At 40.7% G+C, this 25428-nt stretch overlaps 1 protein-coding gene and 1 long non-coding RNA gene across 4 annotated transcripts in view; one reads left to right on the forward strand and one right to left on the reverse strand.

The window, feature by feature from the left end:
- The first annotated feature begins 9074 nt into the window (after nt 1–9074).
- LOC120733343 lies at nt 9075–22452 on the forward strand. Its single transcript, XR_005695796.1, has 3 exons — nt 9075–9654; nt 19689–19691; nt 22442–22452. It is a non-coding gene; the product is annotated as an uncharacterized LOC120733343 (long non-coding RNA).
- Nucleotides 16965–25428, reverse strand: part of rbm46 (RNA binding motif protein 46) — a 35880-nt gene continuing 27416 nt past the window's right edge. For 2 of the 3 annotated variants that reach the window (XM_040031417.1, XM_040031418.1), the window contains exons 10-11: nt 19775–20039; nt 16965–19499 (exon numbers count right to left, since the gene is read on the reverse strand). In XM_040031417.1, the coding sequence (XP_039887351.1) occupies nt 19777–20039 (263 nt within the window). In that variant the 3' untranslated portion in view covers nt 16965–19499; nt 19775–19776. The remainder of the gene's footprint in view (nt 19500–19774; nt 20040–25428) is intronic. The other variant, XM_040031421.1, reaches the window with a different exon arrangement.

A 25428-nucleotide genomic window follows, 5' to 3' on the forward strand; every position in this document is an offset into this window, starting at 1 on the left:
TTGTCAAAAAACTATTTTTTGTATATACAATGAAAAAAAAACTCCAGTCCATGCTTTGAAATTATCCTTTTCTTTCACCTATTTCATGAAGAACAGATAATCAGGGAATATTTTTCATTGACGTTTTCTTTTACAAACTGCTCTGCAGGCTTACCTTCTTTGTTTGCCTATTGCACAATGCTGGTTTCACCTCATGTCACCCTTAATGTTATGCTTTCTGTTAATGTAAATGTTTTATTATTTATTTTTTTACTTGCATTTTAACTTATTTAAATGTTCATCATTTTATCTAGGTGAGAGGTAACGAAGTTTCTATTCTCTGTATTTCCTGTACAGTGGCCGAATTCATAAGTGCTTTGACTTTGACTTTGACTTGTTTGCACGAACTGTTTACCACCATTAATGTGACTGATTACGTCAACATTGCAGGAAACACTATTGCTTTTTTCGATTTTCCAACGATTGGTTAAATTCACACTAGATTCCAGTTAAAACTTGAGCTCTGACGATCAGTTCAGAGAAAAGCTCGAAGTTGAAGTTTCTTTTGATCTCATCCCTTTTGATTTGTGGCTTTAGCTACCCTGAACTCTACTCATTAAATCTTCTATAATTCATTTTAAAAGCTGCTAAAGACCATTAAAAATGTGGCACTCAATGCTCTGAGTCTCTTTAATCAAAGACCTTCCCCAGCTTCAACTACCACTCTCACAGGACTTATGATATATATAAAAAACTTTGTTGTGAAGGATTTTGTGATGTTCATCTTGAAAGGTGTTACAGGAAATGAAATCTTATTTAACTTACAAACAAAAGAACCATCTTTAATTTTTATGGTAGATGCGTTTTAAAGGAGACAGAATATTAACCAAAATATGATAAAAATCACATTAGTTATTAATATATTGTTGTTGATATATAATGTCACTGAGTAAAATAAGTACTTGATCTCCAAGCAAAACATGACTTAGTACTTTGAGAAACCCTTGCTGGCAAACACAGCAGTAAAACATTTCTTGTAGTTGGTTCTACTTTAGTTACTCCTTTGTTGGCTTATTTGTATGTTTTGGGTCTCTGTCATGCTGGAGGGTTCATCCACAACCCATCTTCAGTGTTGTGGCTGAGGGAAATAGGTTGTAGTCTAAGATTTTAAATGGTACATGACTTTTGTCCATTGGCCCCTGAATCAAGTCATCCTTTACCCACCTCTGTGATGACTTATGGGTCTTGACTTTGGGTCATATTCAGCGTTTGTCTTCCTCCAAACATGATGGATCGAGCGGATGTCAAGCAGTTTGATTTTGGTCTCTGACCAAAGCACTTTTTCTCAAGCCTTCTCTTAACCATGTTCATTGGCAAACATAAGACAGGCCTGTCCATGTAGGCGTCCAAGATTTCAACCAATTTCTGCGTAATTTGTTACCAAGTGTTCTTGGTGACTGTAGTCGGCCTTCACATCATTAATAAGCTTCTCCTGTGTTCTAGTTTGGGATTTTCTCATCATCGTGCTCACCTCATGAGGCAGAGTTCCAAGACAGAGGGCAATTGATGGTCACTTTCTAGTTGCAATTATATCGATTTCTTCTGTATTTTTTGTTTATATTCTGTTTCTCTACATTGACATGAACCTAAAGTAAAAACAAATTACAGACCGTTCTTTCTTTCTAAGTGAGCAAACTGACAAATAATTATTTCCCCGCTGTACACATTCTATGGTGTGGTATCAGTTCAGTGACACCATCAGCTGATGAATGAGTTTTAATAAAAGGACAATAATACCAGCTGCCAGTCAGTTTAATCTAATCTGAACTCATCATTAAAGAGGCATCGCTTCAATCCAGCAAATAATGTCATCTTTCCTGACATCCGTTTTCTTCCATCCGTACAGAGCGGAGCATCGCATTATCCTGGTTTGTAATAGTTAGACCATGTCTTTATCTTTCTCCCAAAAGTCTCACAGCTCATTATGATTGTTATCTCATGTTAGAGTCCTTTCATTTCCTTCTTCCTCTCGCCTCCACTCTTCACCTTCTGACTCACGCTGCTCCTTTAAATTTGGAAAATCCTCTTACTTTCCGAACAAGGGCAGGAAACAATCAGGTCTATTTTGTTATTATAAATTGTTTCTTGCACACACCGATAAGCATCGGCAACGCAGACAGAAGGTTTCGGTCAACCTCCATTTATCCCAGCTGAGGTCACACTCCTCTCTTCGATCTGCCTGAACAATCTGCCTCCAAAACATGAAATATTGCTCCACTGTGTGTTTGCCTGTGGAGACAGTTGTATTTTTAAACTTATTTATACACACAGAAATGTTCCAGAGCTGCCACAGCAAGAACTATGAGCTGCAAATACCCTGAAGTCAAGTTTCCAACAGTCACAGACTGCACATTACCACCACGACTAGAAATTTACAAACACACTGTGCATAACCTGATTCCCAGGTTCCAGACATCTGAAGTCAACAAAAGCAGACTTGGACTTCGGATTAGGTCACTTCAAACGTGTCGTATTTCAGAGCACAAAAGAGTTTCCAAAATATCCCGACTCAGACTCTAAATGTTATTTACCAAGTCAGAACAAGTTTATCTCCAAAAGCGTCCACAACCAGCCAAACCACATAACAACAAGATGGAGGAAAAGCACATTTTAATCATTGCACATCAAACTGATCTGAAAAAAATCTCATTTCAGAAATTGAAGACTTTGGTTTAGTCTTCCTGCCTTAACAACCATCCCTCCTGTAGACACATTTCTAAAGGCAAGGTTGAGAACACAAAGTTAAGTTCTGGACTGACTTGTGTCTTCAACACAGCCTGAACTGTCTTAGAAACAAATACAAGGTTAATGCTTAAGTGTGTTCAAATACTATCTAATGGCCAGTGGAATCAGATATGTTGTATCCTCTTAACTCTTCAGTTGCACCTTGTAAACGTGCTACAGCCAAGGCCAAGTTATTAATTTTAGAGGCAATCTGCCATGAAGTTGGGGGGGGGGAGTTGACCTGCTGCTGGCCGAAGACAAAAATCGAGGCAAAAAATTACAACAGTTTGTCTTCAAGGACAAGGGGCAGGAATGAGGTCACTGAAGTTTCACCATTAAGTTTTGCCTCCAGGTTTGTTTTTAAAACTCCAACCTTCCCTTAGATGTATGAGCAGAAACATTGGGGGCACATTACCTTGTGTTTTCCTCGGCAGGCAACCTAATCGAAACTGTGAAATGGAAAAGGATCTTTTAATGACCACATTTATTTCTTGAACTGCAACAAAGACAAAAATTAATTTCTTTCATTTCAAAATGCTAATAATAGCCCCACACTGGAGAGGAGTGGAGTAGAAATATTTTCTGCACACTTACATGAGGCAGAGGAAGCTGTCCTCGGGGCAAGCAGGAGGTACACTTCAAACACAAGAAGACACGTGTCCATCTTTAAGTCTCGGAGGACTTTCTGGCAGTCTTCAAGCTCACTTTTCTGTTTCTGGAAATGCACAGTCAGTAGTAAATGAGGCCTGCAGGGCTCCACTTCAAAGCCTCCATTTCAGTTCATATTTGTCAGAACACCAGGGTGTCTCCCTCAAGACTTACCTCTCATGAGGACGTCCCGGGTTTTGGAATAAATGAAGGAATTTAATCCCGTGTAAATCAGCCACATCTAATTCTCACAGTGCCAACTCGTCCCATGTGACATAATGCCCATTTCTCCTTCTATTACATATTCTTTGGAGTAAGCTGGAGTCTACAGAGGGTTGTTTAGGAAGATTTAGTTTTCTTTTTCCAGGGGCAAAAACTAGAAATTAGAAACAAGAAACATAAAATTGGACCAGTGTGCCAGTGTGCCTCATTAAATCTCCTATGGGAGTGTGCACTCTGCAAGATACAGGGTTTAAAACTTTCCATTTTCATTTACAACTTGGTCACATTCATTTGTTTATCTTTCTAATAACTGTTTAATGAATCCAGAAGTAAAGAATAATTTCAACATTTTTGTTATAATAAAGCACAAACTGATTTTCTCTGTATCATAAATACTTAATCTGTACAGTTATGTCAGATATACGTTTATAAAAAGTTTTAAAAATTAACATTGAACGTATTTTATGCAGTTTTGTCATATTAAATGCTTTTCACTGCCCATGTGTGAACAGTTTGTAATGTAACTTAAAAATTTAAAAATGAGAACCGGGTAATTTTTAGGTTACTGGCCAAGTAGTATTACCGAGGATCGATTCACACGAAATCATCTGGGCTAAATCGGAGACAAGTGACTGAGGATAGCGCTGACATGACGTTCGTGCTCACATGTCAGAGGATTCGCTGCTGCAAGAATGGAACGAAACCTGTGGCTTAAAACCTTCAGCTCATTGTTTCAAATAATGTTACAGTGAAATATCATAAAAATCTGTTATATATGCAAAATAAGATATTTTTTTCTTTTTTACCCTTGCTCATAATTGTGAGCATTCTAAAATGATCTTAAAGTAAAACAAACATGGTGTCTTAGCTGAATGAAAGACAGACCTGAATCTTAGATCCTCATTGTGAAAGTTCACCGTCATTCACAGATCTTCTTTTACCCACAATCGGTTTAGCGCATTGGACTGTGGGAGAAAGCTGGACCTTCGCCCCATCTCTTGCCTTTTTCTTCTTTGTATAATTCATAGCTTCATTAGCTCTGGTATACGTAATAAAGCGCTTTGAGCTCACACCGCACCTTTTTCTGCGCTCGTTTTCCAGTTTAAAAGTGTATTCTTGTGCTTTTCCGGCTACTTTCTTTTGCCTATTTTGGGAATAACAATCATTGTCTCAGCACGAGGATGCAAAATCATAGCATACATATAAGGACTCAGAGTGAACTTGAGGGGACCTGAGGGTGACGCCGCAGCATGGACATGACGTCGGCCGTTTACACAGGTTATGTCCAGTGTTGGGTGTAACGTATTAGAAATATTCAGTTACATTACGTGACATTATTTTTATTTGTATTGCACAAAAGAATGAGAGCTCGATGGTAAAGTGGAAACTCCATCGAGGAAAGAAACAACAGCATTATGCTGCTAGCACACCTGCACAGACAGGAAGCTAATGCTAAGCTAGCCGAGAACCCAGAGTTCTGAACTTCAACAGGCAACAAACAGATGAGCAGCCAGGATTCACTGCACAAATCTAAACCAGCAATTTGTCACCTGATGTGTAACAGCACCCCCCTGTTACATAATCATGAAAACACAGACTGCCGGAATGTCTTGTATTCCGGCAGTCTGTGGAGAAGTGCTTCGTCACAATCGGACGGATGGCGTGAAGCACACTATGTTGGCGACTATCCAGGTAAAGCTTCACAGTTATCAGTGGCTGCAGAACTCGCAGCAATTAAATTAAACACAGCAGCCCCTCTGACTCTAACAAGATAGCACGTCATGAATTTAACATGTGGTTGTGACATGCTTCAAGAGTCTGGAGCTCATGTTATGCAAATGCATTTGCTTAATAAAGAAGAGTCCATTTGTGAGCAGTTTTGCGTGTCCTTAGAGGTCGAGTTAGATGAGCCACAGAAGCAGTGATCTCACAAACTGAGTTGAGTCACTGAGGGGGACAAGAATATTATTTCCTTATTAGCAGAATTTTTTTCCATCCTAAAGCTCAAATTCTTCTGCTTCTCTGTCTGTGGTGACCCCTTGCAACAAGGGAGCAGCCAAAAGTAGCTCTAAATTCCATTTGCTGTTAATAATCTGTGATTGGAGTACTTAGACGAGACCCTCCTGAGACCCTATCTTTGATTCTGCCTGCTAATTGTAAAGCAGACATTTGGAGCGAGGTGCTCGGGGAGACGCCTGACTGAAAAATGAACTCCCAGGGCTGTGGAAGGCTGAGACGGAGAATACGGGTGAAAAAGTGAAGATGAAGTTCAGACTTGGGGAGGATTGTTTCTGTGCTGATTGAGCAACAAAGAGTGTCAACAATAAAGACTATAGGAGGAGGAGGAGGAGTGTGCAGTTTTGCTTCATTAAACATTAACTGATTAATTTCTTCCTTACTCACTCACTGTAGACAGATACAAATTACACTTTCCTTCCCCCTCCTCTTTTTTCCCCTTCCACTCTCTGCCTTCATAATCCCCTTTGTTTAACTTCTGATGCACAAAGAATACAAGAGGAGAAACTGAAGGAAAAAGACAGAAATATTCTGACCCAGTCACAATAAAAGTTTCTACCTGAGGACGTGAAACAAACACAAAGACACCTGAATCAGCAGGTTTGCTTAATGAAACTCGGGCAGGTTGAATGAATAACAACAGGGAGAGAGGAGCCGCCTGAGTGAAGCAGAGTCAAAAACTGCTGCTTCATGCTCTGAGACAAATCTCCTGAGAGACACCAAAACATTTAGTTATCCTGTTCATCACGTACAGCAGTTTTCTTGGACATATTTTGTGTTAGTACTCCTAACACCTACAAGGTTTGTACATAAGGCTGCCATGCATGATTATCTACAGATGTTTTTTAACAAAAAAGTCCACCTTACACATCAGCAGGTGAAGACGATACATAAAGCCAGCTAAAATTCAGGGATAGTGGTCTATACACATAGGAAGCATAAACTCTTGTGAACTTATTTCAAATGAAAGCAACAACAGGTGCACTGTTGTTCTTTTGTCCCTTTTTTTTTCTTTTTAAAAAAGAGCAACAGGCGTAGGTCCTTTTTCTCAGTGTCCTGGTAACATGACAGTGCATGCAGCCTATGCACAGGTAGGGTGGTCCAACTATACCTGCTGTTGCAGCGTTTGCTGTACCAGGAGACAGGGTGGGCAGAGCCCTAAAAGGGCATCAACCCAGCAGTTGGGCCAGAATCTGCTCCTTTTTGTGAGGAGGAACCAGAGGAGCACAGCCAAAGCTACTCATGTGCATGTTTCTGACCAGTCTGTCACTGCCAGCCTCCATGAGGGAGTGCCATGGAATTTATTTCCGATTTGGCTGGTTTTATATGGACTCGTTCTGACTGTGCAAGAAAGAAAAAGAACCTTTGATGCGTTGAGGAAAAACTGATCTATGGGCTTTAAATTGTGTTAAATACAGTGAAGCATGGTGAAGGCAGCATCGTGCTTTTGGTTGCTTTTGTTATATAGACAGAAGTGAGTGAAGGGCAAACAGAGACAACTACATATGAAAGCCTCCAGAGTGCAGAGACAGGTCACAATAGAGCAGAAATAGGATGGTGCAACCAGGAAAAACTGGTGGTAGAAAAGTGACTGTGCTGAAATTACAGTGGGGCAAAAAAGTATTTAGTCAGCCACCGATTGTGCAAGTTCCCCCACCTAAAATGATGACAGAGGTCAGTAATTTGCACCAGAGGTACACTTCAACTGTCAGAGACAGAATGTGAAAAAAAAAAATCCATGAATCCACATGGTAGGATTTGTAAAGAATTTATTCGTAAATTAGGGTGGAAAATAACAAAAATACAACTCAATACTTTGTAACATAACCTTTGTTGGCAATAACAGAGGTCAAACGTTTACTATAGGTCTTTACCAGGTTTGCACACACAGTAGCTGGTATTTTGGCCCATTCCTCCATGCAGATCTTCTCGAGAGCAGTGATGTTTTGGGGCTGTCGCCGAGCAACACGGACTTTCAACTCCCGCCACAGATTTTCTATGGGGTTGAGGTCTGGAGACTGGCTAGGCCACTCCAGGACTTTCAAATGCTTCTTACGGAGCCACTCCTTTGTTGCCCGGGCGGTGTGTTTTGGATCATTGTCATGTTGGAAGACCCAGCCTCGTTTCATCTTCAAAGTTCTCACTGATGGAAGGAGGTTTTGGCTCAAAATCTCACGATACATGGCCCCATTCATTCTGTCCTTAACACGGATCAGTCGTCCTGTCCCCTTGGCAGAAAAACAGCCCCATAGCATGATGTTTCCACCCCCATGCTTCACAGTAGGTATGGTGTTCTTGGGATGCAACTCAGTATTCGTCTTCCTCCAAACACGACGAGTTGAGTTTATACCAAAAAGTTCTACTTTGGTTTCATCTGACCACATGACATTCTCCCAATCCTCTGCTGTATCATCCATGTGCTCTCTGGCAAACTTCAGACGGGCCTGGACATGCACTGGCTTCAGCAGCGGAACACGTCTGGCACTGCGGGATTTGATTCGCTGCCGTTGTAGTGTGTTACTGATGGTGACCTTTGTTACTTTGGTCCCAGCTCTCTGCAGGTCATTCACCAGGTCCCCCCGTGTGGTTCTGGGATCTTTGCTCACCGTTCTCATGATCATTTTGACCCCACGGGATGAGATCTTGCATGGAGCCCCAGATCGAGGGAGATTATCAGTGGTCTTGTATGTCTTCCATTTTCTGATGATTGCTCCCACAGTTGATTTTTTCACACCAAGCTGCTTGCCTATTGTAGATTCACTCTTCCCAGTCTGGTGCAGGTCTACAATACTTTTCCTGGTGTCCTTCGAAAGCTCTTTGGTCTTGGCCATGGCGGAGTTTGGAGTCTGACTGTTTGAGGCTGTGGACAGGTGTCTTTTATACAGATGATGAGTTCAAACAGGTGCCATTCATACAGGTAACGAGTGGGGGACAGAAAAGCTTCTTACAGAAGACGTTACAGGTCTGTGGGAGCCAGAGATTTTCCTTGTTTGAGGTGACCAAATACTTATTTTCCACCCTGATTTACGAATAAATTCTTTACAAATCCTACCATGTGAATTCATGGATTTTTTTTTCACATTCTGTCTCTCACAGTTGAAGTGTACCTCTGGTGCAAATTACTGACCTCTGTCATCATTTTAAGTGGGGGAACTTGCACAATCGGTGGCTGACTAAATACTTTTTTGCCCCACTGTATTTGCTACCTGGGATTGTTTGCAAATTGCAGCAACCAACTGTTCACCAAAAGGTAGAGCTTGTGGCATCCTTAACCCATATATATATACACACACATATCTATATAGGTAATTGTAGAAAACCCCTGTGATTTGTGTATATAGACTGTTCCACGGACCCCCTCTAACCACTGCTAAGATGGTACATTCCTCCCATCCTTTGTTTGTGTTTGCGCTGGTTCACTGTGATAGCGCTGGTGGAGCTGGGCTGTTGTACTGAACATGTGTCGTGCGTGTGCGTGAATGATAAGTAAGTGCCTTGTATTTGTTTGTTCTATGGTTGTAACTTATCATACACTTGCCTATGTACATTGTGTGATGCCTTTATAGAGTTTTCCAGCGGTTTGTGTAGCCATGAGACATTGTATATTCACGCTGATTTGACCAAAATGGCGCTACCCTTGTGAACTGAGCTGCCCAAAGTAAAGATGGAGTCTACCCCTGTGCAGCAGCCCATTTGTGTCCACCAGGGGGTGGTGTTTAGTCATTTTCGAATTAGACTTTCTGTTCAACCCTTTCTGTATTATTTAGACCAGCTTGGTTGACTTTAATTGTTTGCTAATTGTAATTTCTGTTATTTTACAGAACCACACACATATACATATACTCACACGAATTCACTTCTGGAGATGTTTGGATTAAAGGAACCCTAATTCTCATTGCTGTGGACCCTCTCTTTCGTCATATAAGTCACCTGTGCCTTCTGACCGAGGATAGGAAAATCCTGCTGTAATTTGCCAGTTTATTAAGCACACACATGTCCAGTTCAGTAATTATACCTTTTTGGTATTTTTAATACTGAAAAGTATAAAAATAGCATTACTGTTCACAAATTAGTTGAAATAATTTTGTTCAGAACCTCAGAAATTCAGATTAGACTTTTTAAGTTTGAATTAAATGATAGCATGCTGAAAGCAAAGAAATAACTGAAACAATATGTTCAACAAAAAATCCTTTAAAAACTAGGTTGGGATAATATCTGTACACGTGGACAATTTGAAGTAGCTTTGTTTCAATTCAGTTCAATACAATACAGAAAATTGTTAGTGTGGGAAAACAGCTGACTGTGACAGAAAGATGGCGCCTTTGCTCGGCTTGACTTCCACCTGCCTGCGTTGTATTGTATTTTATGCTATTATATCAGTCCTGACGTTTAATATATGGAGCTATGCTGCTGTGATTTATGACCATTCTTCCTTGCTCCACATCGAAGAATCTATGGAACGTCTTTATGATGATTGGGACAGTTATAGGAAAACTTTCCCCCCACCATTTGTGTGCTCTTCCACCTCACTGGATTACTTCTTGCTACCTACGAAACGTGCCCTTGGCAATTCCAAGAAGAAATCAAGGAAAAGAGGCTGTAGAGCCGGCATCCAGGTACATATTAGACGAGCCTACAGATCGGAGATTTCCTGACTCGTCTGGAGGCGTCCTCGATTTCTGCTGCCAGTTACGCTTCCAGATTTGGTTGGAAACGCGTACTCACAGCCACTACAGCCTGGATCCTGCTCGTCTGATGCTCTGGATTTTGTTGATTACCTCTCTACCGCTGTGTCCTCGCAGCTTGCATCGCACAACCGGTGATTGGTCCCACCGGTTCCATGGCGCTGCTGGAGACCACGCGTTCGGACACGGTGTTTGCTCTCAGTTCCACTCCGACAAGCTGGTGTGAAACCTGTGCTGCCAGCTTTTAGTCAGATTGCACTCTTGAACACCGGCTCCAGCGCAAACAAATCCTTCTCTCTGAATGAGCTCTTCACAGGAAAAAAACCTGGATTTTCTGTTTTTCACTGAAACATGGCAGAGGGATGGCGAGTTCATTAACCTAAACAAACTGCGTCCTGCAGGCTGCTCCTACTTCTGCGCCCCCCCCGTTTAGGTCACCGTGGTGAGTACTTGCTGTCGTCTTTAAGGACAGCTACACATGCAGAGGTATGCAAACTGAAAACTATTCGTTTTTTGAGTCGCAAACAATTAAGGTGGGCTCTACAAACATCTTTTATTGTGTTTTAGTCTATCGCCCTCCTGGCCCTGCTACTGAGTTCTTAAAGGATTTTATGGACTTCTTATCTTCTATTATCAAGCTGGAGAAAGTTTTTTTAACATTCATATTGATGATACCTCATCTAACTCTGCAGCTGAACTTTTATCTATATCTGATTCTTTTAACTTTGTCCAACACGTCTCTGGTCCAACCCATTTAAAAGGCCATACCTTGGACCTTGTCTTTTCCTTGGGCCTCAACATTGGCAATGTGTTTGTTGAGGATGTACATTTGAGTGATCATAATTGTGTCTTTTTTGAACTCAATTTTAGCTCTAAACAAACACCTGTGAAGTTAAAGTCATAGACGCATAATAACTGAGACTAATGCTGAGAGATTCTCCATTATGTTTGACAGTTCTCTACTTTTTACTGGAAATGATTTAAATACTCTTCAGTCATTTAATAGGGAATGCACATCCATTTTGGATCAAGTGGCACCTATTAAAACAAGCTCTGCCATACAAGAGAAGATAAATGGATAAATGAAACCTAAGGAGAATGTGCTGCAAAACTGGACAACTATGGAAGAAAACCAAACTTGAAGTACACAGGCTCCATCTTCGAGATCTCATGCTCTCCTTAAATGATACGGTGAAAACTGTTAGATCAGAATATTAGACTCATATCAAAAAACAAGAGAAATCTCAAGTTTCTTTTTGACAAAATAAGTGCTATTGTATCCCCAGATGTGGTACCTTTAGATGTACACTCTAAAGCAGATAGTAATAAACTCCTCCGATTTTTTGTTAATAAGATCAAAGAAATCAATGCTAAAAGATATCATCCCCACTAAACTTTTCATCAATGCTTTTGATGCCATTGGTCCTTGGGTTGTGAACCTTTTTAATGTTTCTCTTCAGACTGGGGTGTTCCCCAGCTTTTTTTAAACATGCCATTGTGGAACCAAGGCTCAGAAAACCCAACCTGGATCCAACACTACTTGAACATTTTAGACCTTTAGATCTCCAAACTCCCATTTATGTCAAAACTATTTGAGAAGGCAGTTGCTGTCCACCTTACGGCATACTTGGAGAAACACAACATCTATGACCATTTTTAATCTGGGTTCCGTAAATTCCACTGCATTCCACTGAGACAGCACTACTGAAAGTCACTAATGATATTATGATGTCAGCAGACTCCAGAGAATACACAGTCATAGTCTTGTTAGACCTTACCTCAGCCTTTGATACAGTCAATCATACCATCCTGATAAACAGACTGAGAGACCTGGTTGGGATGTCTGGCTCTGTTCTAGAATGGTTTTCATCTTATATATCTGAAAGGAGTTTTAGTGTGTCTGCAAACCAGATCATGTCAGAATTTACAGAGTTGCTGTGTGGAGTTCCTCAGGGCTCAGTGCTGGGACCTATTCTGTTTTTAATATACATTCTTCCTTTAAGCCAGCTAATACAGCAGTTACCTGAAGTATCTTATCATCTTTTTGCTGACGATATTCAGCTATATTAAATAATGGTTGAACAATAATTGCTTACAGCTAAACCCGGCCAAAACAGAAACTTTGATTATTGCACCAGGCAGTGCAATACCCGATATTAAACGGCGACTGGGCGATTTAGGTTCCTCACAAAAACATAACCTTAGAAACCTGGGTTTTATTTTTGATGAAGCTTTTTCTTTGGAGGGACATTTAAATCAGATAGTAAGAAAAACTTAAATCCATCGTGTCAACAAAGGAACTCCAGATGATAATACATGGTTTTGTCTCTACAAGACTCAACTACTGTAACAGCCTGTTTACTTGTCTAAACAAGAAAGGGCTAGCTCGTCTGCAGGTTGTTCAAAACTCTGCAGCGAGGCTACTGACCCGCTTGAACAAGGGAGCTCACATGACCCCTGTTTTAAAGTCGCTGCACTGGCTACCAATCAGATTTACATTACATTACAGGGACAGGCCCCCCCTATATTGCCGATTTGATTCGTACACATACCTCTTCTCGTATCCTGAGGTCATCAAACCAAAACCTTTTAGCGGTCCCCCACACTCGTTTCAGAACTTGAGGGGGCCGATCTTTCCAAGCTGTTGCACCCAGACTGTGAAATGCTCTTCTTCTCTTTCTACGGTGTCTGGACTCGGTGGAGACCTTCAAAAAGCAGCTAAAGACAGTTTTATTTCAAAAAGCTTTTCATTAGACAAGGGTTTTTGGGATGTATTTATGACTGTATTGTGTTTTTACCCTGTAAAGCACTTGTTACACATGTCTGTGAAAGGTGCTATATAAATAAACTTTATTTACTTGCTTACTTTATTGTCCAACAAGAGGAAATTGGTTTAGCAGCGAGGGCAACAATAAGAATAAACAAAAGAATCATAAAAAGCCACAAGACAGTTATTTGCCATGAAGGAGACGGATTGCAGTAGGGATAAAAGAAACCTGGAATCTTTTGGTCTACCTCACAGGTACTCTAAAACGACGGGCAGAGGGCAACAAGTCAAACTCATTGTGAAGTGGATGGTTAAAACAATTCACAATAAAATGAGCCTTCCTCAGCACGTTTGTTATAAATCGCCAAAAGCTCATTTTGCCAACAACCTGAGATTTTGCTGGAAGTTTTTGCCAAAAGTCCCAACCGATTCTTGTTCTTCAGAGTCATGTTACCAAATAAAACTTCTGTAAAACAAGAACAACATTTTAGATGAGACATTAACCTTTTTGGTAGTGGCATCAGCATGAGGCTCAAAACAGTTTGTGGTCAAGAACAACCCCTAAATACTTGTAACTCTCCGCAGTCCCAATATCAGCAGCTTTAAGCTTTAGGCCAGTCAATTGTCAAGGACCATTGACAGTGTACTTGATGATGCTGAGTAACAACCTGGGATTGTGACTTTTCATAGATATATTGGTACATAACTAGGAGATATCTAAGTACACTGACGCATTTAAGTTCTTTCTGGTAGTTTTTCACATATTCCACCAAAGTTGCGAGCGTTATTACAACATAGTAATCATGCAACAAAAAAAAGATTTGTACAACTCCCACCTCTTTCATGGATCTCTTTTCAGAGATTTGTGTAAATAAATCATTAGGAACCTGACCTTTGCTGCCATCATTCCACTTTGTCAAAATGAAAAATTACAGGTTAGTCTTAAAAACGAACCTGTAAGAAGAGTAGGTGAGAATTTCATTATAAAGGAAGTTTTGGGTTGAACTACAGCACCGAGCTTATCAACATCATCAGCGCTGCTTAAACCAAAAGAGTGGATGCTGTTAGTTTTGTCCACAGTTACTCAAGGGTGTACCGATTAGCCATTGCACACTTCAGTTAATGTGTCTTTTTCCTTTATAAAGTTAAAACGATTGAGCGGCTTCTTAAACCTTTCAGTGGAAGAGATACGTTTGCTACATAGCAGAGTAACTACAAACACACATCTCTACTCAGAATCACACAGTCAATTACTCGTGCTCTATATCTCCAAGCACACATACCAGCACACTGCTGCATCAAAGCAGCAGCTCTGGATGTAATCTCATGATAGATGTACCTGGCAACGTACAAACTCACTGAATACACTGTGACCCTATATCACTAAAAACAACAACGAAGGAACATTTTGAACAGGAAAACCATTCAAATAAGGTAACAAAGAAAAAAGATTTCAATACAGGTTGCACTGAACAGCTGATTATAGAATCGTATTCTTCCTGTTTCTTTAAGCATTTCTATGACCTTTTGTCCTCATTTCCTAAAAAGTTGAAGTTCTGACATTGCATAGGGGGACCTGAGAACTCGGAAAGCTCCAACACAACTACTAAATCAACCATATGGCTGGATTACTGGTGAGAATCAATACTGAATTGGAAATAAAAACCTTTCACATAAGTGAAAAAAAGGAAATATAGTGCTTTTAATGGGTTCCCCTTTTAAGTTTCCATGCTACAAAGACTGAATCAAGTACAAAGTTTCTCGAGCGATGAAGGTTCAGGGTTCAGAAAAGTGCTGAAGAGAAATAGGAGCTGCAGAAGAGCAAATCAGCAAGCCTTTAGAGGAAAACAAGGATCCAAAGGCAGTGAAACTGAAAAGACAGAAACTACTGTTCATCTGTTTTTTGCCACGGTTCAAGCAGCACTGGCATTTCTTCTACATGATCTAAAACCAAGTAGGCATGCCAAAAACATAAAAAAACATCTGTAAGACTTTTATTTCTGACATTTGTGCTTCAGATATCATTGACCAGTACCATGAATATGCAGGTAAATATCCCTTTCAGGAAGCAAAAGATGTGTGGGATTTGCCAAAATCCAATTTCAAAACTTTTTCCTGTGGTCTGCTGATGTTTTAGTTAACAGCTCAGGCAATGGCTACCAGACAGAAAAGGAGGTTTGAACAGCACGGTCAGACCAGCGTCACTAACGTCTGACGCAAACTCAGTCATTTTGTTCTATAAGAAGCTCAAAATATGACAGAAACCGCTCACTTCAGAAAAAGAGGTTCGTGGGTTACTCCTCGTGGGCTTTCAAGGGGTAAAAACAACAATCTTGATGGAAGTCGGTATACATTAGTTTGTCAGACTAGTGCGACTATTCCTTGAAAAAACACAGAACACTCAGATGCTGAGTCATACCAGCTCAGCAAAGATCTTTTACATCCTTTTAAGCCTCAGGGTGCCAAATATGAGGTGTGTTGTAAAACTTCTATAGTTCAGTGAACCAAAATTTGAAGTCTTAAACTAAATCTCCGTTTAAAGGTAATCACCTGGATGCCTTCCCATTTAATGCTGAAGGGTCAAAATGTTTCCCCTTCAGCATGAAATTCATTGTGTTTAAGAGGCAGTGAGCCAAACCTGGTGCATAAGACGAGTGTTCATGTTAGACTATATTGGCGTGTTCAAAAACCGCCTTTAGATCCGACTCCATGTGGAGAGCTCAAAAGGGATTGCATTAAATCACAACTAGCACACTAAACTCTTACCCAAGATAGAGCTCTGTACTGGAAGTGGAATGAAAACAACCATCTTCAAGAACGTCAGCTCTCTATAAAACAACAGTGTTATATTTTCCACTGAGGGATCAAATCAGAAGCCATGATATTCTTCTAGAGTCTTCACAAATTTAAACTGAATACTTTTTAACCTTGTTTCAAAAAACATTAATGGATTGAACCCCCCCTATCAGATGTACTGGCTTCCAGCTTGGACACACTGGGCTTGCGGTGTAGTAGACTCCATTCTTCCATCACCAATGATGATCTCCAACTTAAAGTAAGCCACTTTGACTGAAGTTGATGATTGATGTCAGTGCAAATTTGACACATGAACACAATGCAAGTGATCTTTGTAATATCTTTAAATAGTCTTCAGGAATCGCTACCTCCTTGAAGGACATTCAAAGCTCTTTTTAGACGTTGGCTGCCTTTTCTTCTGTTCTCTGTCGAGATGATCCCAGAGTGCGTCAACAACGTTTAGGTCCGGGTTCTGCGGAGGCCGATCCATGACTGATAGTGTTCCACTGTGTATTTATCTATCTAGGTATGCTTTTACTGCACTGGAGTGAGTTTGGGATCATTGTCATGCTGATAAATGAATAAAGCTACTGCCAATCAGATGTTTTCCAGATGTTATTACATGGTGGATTACAATCTAACAGTACTTTTCTCTGTTCATAATTCCATCTACCTCAGGCCTCCAACGTGTTTTACTGATGGCTGCAGACACTCACGTTGTACCTCTCTGCTGACCACCTCCATACAACCTAACCATTCTTTAAACCAGAAATGTCAAATATGTAGTCTTCACTCCAAGAGACCGCTTGCTGCTGATTTTTCAGTCCAGTTCTTGTTCATTTCAGTACACCTCAGTCTTTTTTCTGTTTCCCTTGATTAAAGCCTTACTGCCACCCTTCCATCGAGACCATTTCCTTAAGGACATGACTTCCTGTTCATCTGCTGTAGATCATTTTTAAGCCTCACACTTTTTTTGTCCTTTCCACATTTTTTTAAGGATACACTGCACATCATGCTGAGATATGCCAGGTTTTTGGCTAATAGCTCTTTGGGAATCGCCTTGTTGGTGCAAAAATTCAATTTTATGTCTGCCAAACTGGGTTATCTTTGGAATTTCTCAAGATTCAACTACAGAAATGGGAACAAACGATGTGTTTTTGTGACAAGCTGCTAGTAGAAGATGTGTGTAATTTAAAATTAGTTTTTTGATTTAGCTTTCTGTTATGTGTAGACACAACACTGGGTAATCCCTCGAGTTAGGTGCGGCTTTTAATGTTTGAATGACACATAGATCAGTGTTAAGTGGCCAAGCAGACAAAACAATTCAGGTACACAGACTGGACTGAAATGAGTCAAGCCTACAGAAAGTCCTACAAAACCCAAACCACTGCTCAAAACCACTTTCAAATTCAAGAAAGTCTGGCTTCTTGGGATCAAAATGAAAAGAAATGAATGGGGACTCGAGACTTTTGTATAGTACTGTATTTTATACTATTCAACCATTTCTTGGGACAAAAAACAGTAGAGGTGTACGTGAATCAACTGTGGCAGGGTTTTATTCCAAAATACTCCCACTGTTTAATTTTTGGAAACAAGATTCCTGAGACTAAACTACAACACAGAGATTCACATGAATACACAAAACTCTTTATCTTCATGTGCTTGAAATTTAACTGTGTGGCAAGTTTATAAGCAAACCCTTCATTACTTTTTGTTTTTGAGTGCTGTGAAATACTTCATATCTGTTTTTAATAAATACGGTCACATTGGGAGCAACTAAGATTTATTCTTTTACACACTATCGTGATTTTTGATTGGACTTACTATCACTACTGTTTCTGCTTTTCTTATTCACGACTGAAGAGATTTCAGTCTGCTGTCTGGTTTGGATTTCACTAAAACAAAAACTGGGACGAATATTCTGACGTGCATTAAAAATATTCAGATTCTCTGTCACAAACAAAATCTTCTGTCTGGTTTTAAACACAAATTAAACCTTTTCTCCTAAAAATCAACAAAGTCGAGCAGAGCAATATGTTGCAGGAACTTTGTATGAAACAAGGGAATGAACATGAAGTAAAACTATGCAAACACAGTCCCTGTAAATACATATAAAACATTTAAAGTCCAAGCAACAGGCATCAGTCAAACTAATCAAGAAAGAGAAAAAAAACGTGAACTTAAAGACACTCCGCTGTTACTTTGATCTTAAAAACGATCGATTTCAAACCTTCAAGCACAACTTTCAGTGCGTTTGAATTCATTTATTAAGGAACCGTGTACAACTCTCTCCTCTCAACTTCAAACTCCCCCATTGCACAGCAGAAAAGTATTTATAAATTCTGCTTGCTTTAAAAGTGTAAAACTGCAAGAAGAAAAAACATACAGCACGCCCTCATCTCCCAAATATTTATGCAAAATCTGTAATTTTGTAACAACTTTCTGTAAAACGGATCATCTTTAAACATTTATAAAATTTCTAGAAATTTTTATTTGGAATTTCAAAGTGTCTCCAAAAGAAAGAACAAAACAAAATAAACAGCATTTATCTGTAGTCCTACCATTAATAATTGTACTTTTAAACTGATCAATCTGCTGATTATTTTGGCAGTAACTACTACTACTAGTTTTAATTGAAAACTTGCCTAAAAATGAAGTAATTACCAATAACAAGTGAATTTTGGGTCCCATAAAGAGAAACTCTAAAACATAAAATACTAAAAAAGAAATACTGAGTTATTGATTTTTATTAAACATTCTACTTTTTCGCCATTAACTAAGGACCCCCATTAATTAAAGGTCTAAAATGTTATGACAATGAAAGTCTCCAAAAAATAAAGAAGTACCATCAATATTATCACTAAGGCATGCAACTACTAATTATTTTGTGAATATAAATAAAAATGCTGATTTTATGATTTCTTCTGCTTTTTTAGTTGTAAATTAAAAAAAAAAAATTAAATGCAAGCTCCAATTGTAAAGCCAATATAATAAATATTATGGGATATTTACTCAGGCGGCTGCTTTTGGATAGATCAACGCTTTAAAAGGACCCCCCCGCCCCATTGTTGTTTTTTTGAAATTACTGATAAATGAACTTTTCTTTATGAACACTAAACAACTAGAATGTGAAACAAAACCATGAGAAACTAACTGTGCCTCTGTTTGTGCTGAATGCAGTTTAAATGAGACTAAAAGCCCAACAACAAAAGTTGCTGCAGAGCCTCCTTCTTCCTCGTGCTTAAAATCAGCCTGGATGCAAAGCAGCTCACACAAAATAAGAAAAGACAAAAATGGTCTTTTGTTTTGGAGCTTCATATTTAGAGTCGGATTGTGAAGGAAGTCAGCAGCTACAAAAATTCCTCTAGAAGAAGAGGATGATAAAACAGTGACCCTGCCCCCTCCTTCGCCACATAACAGGAGGACAAAAGTTAACATAACAGAGGCTCTAATTTAAAAACGCACATTAACAATGCAATTACACCGTGTGCAGCGTAATTGTAAGAAACACAGCCTGCCTTTTCTTCCTCGCACTTTTCCTTCAGTAGAGCTTCCTCTAACTTCTGACCTTCAGGCGAGGCAGCGCCTCTGGCAGAAAATGACTGGAGGGCATAAAGAAAAAAGACAAAAAACATAAGATAACATGCTCTGAAGCGCAAAAATAAATAAATAAACCCCAAATAATGTCACATAAAACTAGTTATACTGAATTAGGGCATAAAATCAAATCAACTCTGTCTCCTTGGAAACCTTTCTTATATTAGTAGGACACAAAAAGTCTTCAGAGACAGTATGTATCTCCTCGACGAGGCAGACTTTGAAAAACGTTTGATTAAGCACAGTTTAAATCCCTCCTCACTGCAGCAGTGAGTCTCACCATCAGTAGAACGGCGACTGCGAGCTGATGTAGAGTCTCTGAGTGTGAGAGGCAGCAGGGCTGAGCGATGAGAGAGAAGACAAGGTGGAGAGGGGGTATGGGGACTGAGGTGGTGGAGGAGGTGGAGGGAGGCAGGAGGCGAAGGCCCGGCTGGCGCAGGTCAGGACACCTGGAGTGGTGACAGTGGCAGCAGGTGGGGAAATGGCGAGAGGAGGAGAGTTGCTGCTGGGAGAGTCGCAGGATGCTCCGCTCAGAAAAGACAAGTCTGGAGGAGCAAAGACAAGACGGGGGGAAAACATTATTTGTAAAGCACTTCTCAAAACACTCAGGTTGAATAAAAGCCACCAATTGAAGATATATATGCTCCAGCAATAAGACACATAATTAACGATAAAGGTCTTAAAGTCATCACAAGATACACACTTCCATACTTGTATATTGTTTCACTCTAGTTTTTATTACTGTATCTGTAGTTCTCAAAGGTTGGTCACTGCATTTGCCTGGTACCTGCTTTGCACCCAATGAGGCAAAAAGATAAAAAAGTGAAAGGTGCAAAGATGCATCTACGTGCATCTTATAACCTATGGTTATTAGGTCCTTCCGTGTAGCCCCACAGGAGGGTGGGTGGGTTTGAAGCCCATCCTACCTGTTGCAGGCCTTCATGCACTCTAGTCTTGTTCTAAGTGAGTGCATTGAAAGCAATGCAAGGAGATTATTTGCTCTCCTCGCCCACTCTGATCAAATGATTAGCTGTCATTAAAGGGTATGAGCTGAACCATTTCCAGTCTGAAGCCAGCACATAATCACAGGCCGGCAGGAAACACTGAGATCACATTACACAATCAATTAAGGTTAGTTAAGCACTGGCAGCTGGTGACAGGTAAGTCCTCCCAAAAACTCCCTGTAGAGCCTTCAGCTGATCCAAAATGCTGCAGCAAGAGTCCTGACAGGGACTAGAAAGAGAGAGCAGATTTCTCCTGTTTTGGCTTCCCTTCATTGGCTTCCTGTTAAATCCAGAATTGAATTCAAAATCCTGCTCCTTACATACAAGGTCTTAAATAATCAGGCCCCATCTTATCTTAATGACCTTGTAGTACCATATCACCCTATTAGAGCACTTCACTCTCGCTCTGCAGGCCTACTTGTTGTTCCTAGAGTATTTAAAAGTAGAATGGGAGGCAGAGCCTTCAGTTTTCAGGCCCCTCTTCTGTGGAACCAGCTTCCAGTTTGGATTCAGGAGACAGACACTATCTCTACTTTTAAGATTAGGCTTAAAACTTTCCTTTTTGCTAAAGCATATAGTTAGGGCTGGACCAGGTGACCCTGAATCCTCCCTTAGTTATGCTGCAATAGACGTAGGCTGCCGGGGGATTCCCATGATGCATTGAGTTTTTCCTTTCCAGTCACCTTTCTCACTCACTATGTGTTAATAGACCTCTCTGCACTGAATCATATCTGTTATTAAAATCTGTCTCTCGATGGAGTTTTTCCTTCCCACTGTCGCCATGATGCTTGCTCATAGGGGGTTATATGATTGTTGGGTTTTTCTCCATTTTCTTTGTCTTACTGTATAAAATTGAACTGAACTGAACAGTTTAGTGTGAGACAGCGTCATACAATGGAAGAAAGTTGCATGCCGGTAGTGTTCATTGCAAAGCAAGAGAATTGTAGGTGTGATGCTCAGGAGTGCCTCCACCTGCTGCTCAAGTCTGGTATGAATGATAGTCGGCATTATTTTGGCCAACAGTGAGATTACAAATATTTGACGTGACTCATCATAGTTTGATTTGATTTTGATTTGATATACCTTTATTAGTCCCACAAGGGAAATTTCATAAGGTTGCCGACCTATTGCATGCAATGGCGGCGCCATCTTACCCTCCGACCATACATACATTACACAAAACATCACATGGGGAAGACAGGTCAGAGAGGTATAACAATGGAAAATGCACCACATGAGGAAAGATAAGGAGAAAAAAATAACTCCCCCCAGACTGAGCTCCAACAGGGAGATCAGTTTGAGAACAAAAAAAAACACCTCTGCACATACCACATGAAAAAACTCTTAATACACCAAAGAAACACATGACAAGCAACAGGGGTGGGTAAAGGGTGAGAGACAGCCAGTGTAGACAGTACATCCGGGCCTGCAGTCTGTGCGCTGGTCTCCTTGATCCGCCGTCAGCATCGGAAGGGAATACGCGTCGAAGGCGTTTGGAAAGGGAGGGGGGATGAGTGTGTGCATATCAGTGTATATGTATGTGTGTGCGTGTCCAGAGTTCAGCTGAGACAGTGTCTTTCGCCCTGCCAGGCTAAGTAAACAGTCTTCCAGCCAACCCAGGTGGCCTTGCATGGAATGGGGGGACAGACTAAACACAGTCGTTATCAGGGTGTTGTTGTTCAGCTCCAGCCTTGACACCGCAGCTGGCGGCAAAGGGGGTATCCGCATGAAGTGATGGTGGTTTTTACTTTAGTGCGAACAGCTCATATGAATTTCAAAGCAGTTCTACAGTCCAACACTGGTCTCTCAATCTCCCGTTGGAGAGCCGCGAGCTTCGCCATACTTGCGTTCTGTGATGTTGTCATTCCTTGTGCTCAAGGAGCCGATTCTGAGAACTCACAGCAGTGTGCCTCCCCGAGGTGTCATCCAATTTGCGCACAGAGATGTTATTCTGGGCTAGCCCTTCCGAGATGTATCCAGTCTGCAGTCAGAGATCTTATTCTGAGTATTCTGAGTATGAATGTGAGAGTGAATGAATAGTGGTATTGTAAAGCGCTTTGGGTGCCTTGAAAAGCGCTATATAAATCCAATCCATTTATTCACAGCAGCCGTAGCCTCTCCAAGATCTTATTCGTGCTGCACTCAATGAGCCCATTTTGAGAAACTCACACCTCGTCCCATCATTCCAATCCCAGCGGGCAGCCTTGTGGGGGTTTGAACAGCCGGTTCCGCTTTCTTAATTCTTCGATAAGTCAGGGCCAAGCCAGCTCCGATCAGCCAGAACCCTGTTACCATGGTTCCGAATAGGTAGATATCTTCAGCAGTCAGGCTCACCCGAGCCCAGACTTCTCGTTGAGAAAGGGGTGTCAATTGCATTTAGGGACCAGTTGATCCAATCCATAATTCCTCTTTTAGGTTTTAGAGAACAGACTGTGAGAGAGTGTTCCAGGGAAAAGTAATACAAAAAACACAAGACTAGACAAGGACAAAAGAGGCTAAGCAGGGAAGCTAAGGGAGAGGAGGAGGAGAAAAGTGTGACCGCTTTCGTCAAGAGCAAGAGCAGAGAGATAATAAATACACTGTTTGTTCAAACTTTAAAAAAGAACAGGAAAAGGAAAAAAAACTTTTTTTCAATTAAGTTGATATTTTTGAACTTCAATGTTATTTTAACTGCAGAAGTAAATGAAAGAGAAATGAATTAAACACACCGAAGCCCAGAGGGGAATCAATGTGGACTTTTATGAAGGGGCAAAGGTAAAGAAAAGGTATGGTATGTGCTGAAAGGCAAAAGCAGAATATTATTTTTTCTCAATTATCTTGTTTTAATAATTGTTGGCAGGGAAAAAAGGAATTCAAATTAACTTTAGAGCCCAGACAAAGAACTGCTATTTTCTTCAGATATGAATACAGACAGGCTTAGGGCAGAAAAAGTTTGAAAACCACTCTTTTTTACACAACGAACTTTCATATTCTCGCTGCTTTATGGTGTTTTAGAATAGTCAGTTGTATTTGTTGATGTTGGGGAGTTTAGTTTGGTCTCACATGCATAGCACACAGAGTCAATGAATGTTACAGCAGCAGTTTTTTTTTTTTTTTTTTTTTACCTTGTCACACATAACAAAAGAAAGGTTATTACAATGAAATTAAACTACATTTTGTGTGTACATACTGAGACTTTGAGATATCTACGTAACATGGATAGTTGTGTTTTTATTGCTGCATCCATTATTATATATAATAATAAGACAAACAGAAAAACACAAGCAGTTAAACTTCAGTCTGTTCAGTCAGGAAGCAGACACTTTTGTGAATGAATATTCCACCTGCTTTGGTGTAAATAAAAGTAAGAACGCACTGCAAACGAGAGAATGGTTTAGGATGTGATGGCCACAGATCACTGCTCTGTCTTTATCCCTCTTGACTGATTTTTCATTACTTTGTGTTACTGTGTCTGTTACTGGAGCTGGATGGAACAGGGCCAGAACTCTACAACAGTGGGCTACTCACGCATGTCTCCGATTTAATCTGGCTCCATGAGGGTCCAATATCCTCATTTAAACATCATGTGCCACATCCAGCCCACGTTGACCTAAGATGGACCAGATCAGTGAAATTCCCTTTTCTTTCAGCCTGATGTCTGCCACTCCTGCTCTTAGTGGGACCTCACTGTTTATCTGACTCTACCCAGAGATCACCAGGACTATTGGTGCCCTGTTATCTTCACAGAGGAGAGCAGGTTTATACTGGGCGCATGTGACAGATGTGAGCCATGGCATCCTGCCTCCAACATCATGCAGCACGACCAGTTTAGCAGTGAGTCAGTAATGGTCTGACTTTGGTTTTTCTTCTCATCTTCAAGTAGCACCAATGTATGCAAGATTTAAGCGTCTAAGCAGTGTATATATTTATATACTGTGACCTGGAGTGCCTGAAGAGAGATGAAGGAAGCCAGAGAGAAAGGGGAAGAGACTGAGGATGTGCAGAGATCTCAGGCTCCCCGTGGAGCAGCGAGACTGTTAAAAAATGGATTCGGTGCAAATAAGGCTGATTAAAAGCGTCCAGTCGCCGGGGCGCTCCCAGCTTTGCTCTACGCTTTTTAAAAACAACATCTTGTTTTCAAAAGGCAAAAAGAAAACACTTAATTGTGTCAGGGTTCTGTGCTGGTCCGAGAGTCAAACCACCGGGACACAAACCTGCTTCCTGAAGTCAATTAAGAAAAACACCTGAATCGTATTTCAGCCTCTTGGTGCTTTAATCACCTCTTCTTCTTCTCCTCATCCTCACACTCATGTCCAGACGTCTTCGAGTTAAAGCTGCTTTTAAGCTCCAACCACAAGAGACACATTCAGAGAGAAACTCGAGCTCTATTATATTTTCGTACTATCCTCAACTAGTAATCACTTCACCTGAGAGCAGCGGTATGAAAAGAAAATGAGGTCATGGGTGTTTCCGGCCTTGAATTCAGGAGGAAGACTGTGGTTTTTGTCCTGTTCGTGGTCATCAGGTGCGCTCCTTGTCCTCTCAAAGGTATTTCAGGGTGTGTGGGAGCTTGGCCATGGGAGTAGGCTGCGTTCCTCTGGATGTCCTGTGGTGCCTCAGGAGTTTGAGGTATCTAGTCTGTGCCTGAGCTGAGTATGAAGGGAAAGGTGTCGATTTACCGGTCGATCCACATTCCTACCCTCACCTAAGCCCACGAGCTCTGGTGGAGACTAAAAACAACGTGAAGGTAGAGACAAGCAGCAGACACGAGCTTCATTCAAAGGGTGGCAAGGCTCAGACTTTGAGGCAGGTTCGAGCTCAGAGTAGAGCTGCTACTCTTTAGCTTACAAAAAGGAGCCAGCTGAGGTTGGTTCGGGCATTTGATGAGATGTTCCAGGCACGTCCTCCCAGGAGGAGACCCAAGACAAAGGAATCATGTCTCTCAGCTGGC

This window comes from Simochromis diagramma, unplaced genomic scaffold (assembly GCF_900408965.1).
Source record: "Simochromis diagramma unplaced genomic scaffold, fSimDia1.1 OVJJ01000229.1, whole genome shotgun sequence".
Lineage (NCBI taxonomy): Eukaryota > Metazoa > Chordata > Actinopteri > Cichliformes > Cichlidae > Simochromis > Simochromis diagramma.